At 42.4% G+C, this 1,994-nt stretch overlaps 1 protein-coding gene across 1 annotated transcript; it reads right to left on the bottom strand.

Moving 5' to 3' along the window:
• Nucleotides 1-1,066: 1,066 nt before the first annotated feature.
• LOC112588473 (uncharacterized protein F54H12.2-like) lies at nt 1,067-1,708 on the bottom strand. The gene has a single exon (XM_025298613.1). The coding sequence runs from the start codon at nt 1,706-1,708 to the stop codon at nt 1,067-1,069; it is 642 nt and encodes a 213-aa protein (XP_025154398.1).
• Nucleotides 1,709-1,994: the final 286 nt, after the last annotated feature.

The raw sequence follows: 1,994 nt of genomic DNA, 5'->3' as shown, positions 1-1,994 counted from the left end.
AGCGAAACCTTGAAATCTTTTACTGCCATAGATATCCGATCCTTTATCATATTTATCTAAGAACCCTACTAAAACCCCACTTCCGAAAAGTTTGCAACAAAATTCTATACCCATATTTGGACATAAACTTTGGAGCCTGATGCAACTTCCCAAACCCCACCTCTCGACCGAGGTGACGTTTTTGGTAAAGTAAAAAAGCTATGCCACTTCTATTTTTTCTCCCGACCGACCCGCAGCGAGGACAGAGCCTTCTCTTCAACACTCCTTCAGGGTTTTTTGATAACCAACCCTACTATTAGTGAGTCAGATCAGTGTTCTTCAGTCATCTATTCTTCTGTGCAACGATCTCGTGCACCCTTGAGACATTGCGAGAGATCCTGCTGAGACCAGTTTCTAGTCCTTGGCGCAACTTGGGTCCATCCTCACAGAGACTCAACAACCATACCTTTCATTGCCTACTAAGATCAGAGAAGTCCAGCAGTAAGTTACTTATATTTTCTTTTATCTGAGTGACCTCTTTCGTTTCATTTTTTTATCTTTTCTTCTCTCTCTTTTCTTTTCCTTTCGTTTTACTTCCGTTTTCTATCCTCCTTGGCATTCCTCCTTAATTGTTAAATCAGACGTCAGTGGCCCAATCCTTTCGATCACAGTCGGACATAACGAACACGGAATATTGTTCTGAATAATCGAGAATTATTGTTCTGAGCGCGATTGTTAACCACATATGTATACAGACACATTATAAAATCTTACAAATTGTATTTCATTGTGAACTTCCGTCTAATCACTAATAAAACAAGTTGTTTGTAATTGTAAACCAATCACGTTTTCCAAATAATTATTCTCAACCAAAAATTCTCCCTTCCCTCAACTGTCGCTCACGGTCCTATCCCAGGTAAAAGGATTCAGTTCCTTGACCTAAATAAAGGACCACCGACGTACGTCTGCGCCAGATAAAGGGGTCATTCCGACCCTTGATCTGTTCCGCAGATTTGCGAGTACGTCGGAGCTTGCGAAAGCAAGCGTCAAGTTGCGTTCCTCCTCCAGGACGTAACAGGATATAGAATTAGTTTCGTTCAAAAAATGAATGCCCGTTCCTGAGAAAAGGGTGTGAAAAGTGATACGCTTCGGCGTAGAGCATCTCGTTACCAGAGAATTTGGGTTGTAACGGCCTGCTAGGGATTTGAGTACCATCGACATACAACGAAAAGAAATTTATTCCATAATGCTGGAATTTGAATGGATTTAAATGCCGGGCACCGTTAAACGCTTTGTTATCGACAAAGCCGACAATTATGCGCTTTGGTATTTGTTCAAGAATGACGTTGTCCAGTGTCTCTCCTACGACGCCACTATGAATCGTGAATGATTTAACCTCGACTCTCGTGAGGGGGTATTTAGCAGTAGTCTTGGTAAACATTCTCGTATGAGCGAGTAATATGCCTGGGTTTATTCTAGCTCTTCTGATGAGTATTGTAACATCTAAAATACGTATCCGTGACATAGTATTTCCCTCCATAAGACAGGAGGAATCTTTCGAACGAACAAACCTCATGCACACTTCGACACCGTTGATCAAGAATTTATTTTGATTGAAGACGTCGCAGTGAAGATGACCTATGAGATCCAGTGTTCGCCCTCCTTGTACAAAAATGGCTCGCTTGTCGAGTCCGTGATTGCTTGGTGTCGCTCCAAGTATAGCGTCCATGTTCCCTGCAGTATCGCTGTATCACAGGCACGAAGCCAGGTGGGGGATTTTTACTGGTGAAGCATAATTTAATAACGCTTCTATGTAAGCGCGGTAAGCGTAAGCATTGTTTGCAGGAGACACGAGCTTTTGATTGAAATATACGATTTCGATTTGATTGAACATCGAATGCAGTATATGGTTTACTGGACCTACTTTTACGGCGGCGGCTCCTGCTCCGGTTTCCGTTTCTACTCGTATGCGTAGCGACAGCATGGTGTGAGCAAGATCTATGTATTCTTCTCCA

The sequence above is a fragment of the Harpegnathos saltator genome, unplaced genomic scaffold (assembly GCF_003227715.2).
Source record: "Harpegnathos saltator strain DR-91 unplaced genomic scaffold, Hsal_v8.6 scaffold227, whole genome shotgun sequence".
NCBI classification, from domain to species: Eukaryota; Metazoa; Arthropoda; class Insecta; order Hymenoptera; family Formicidae; genus Harpegnathos; species Harpegnathos saltator.
The sequence above is the reverse complement of the archived record's forward strand: the minus strand, read 5'-3'. Positions and strand labels throughout refer to the sequence as shown.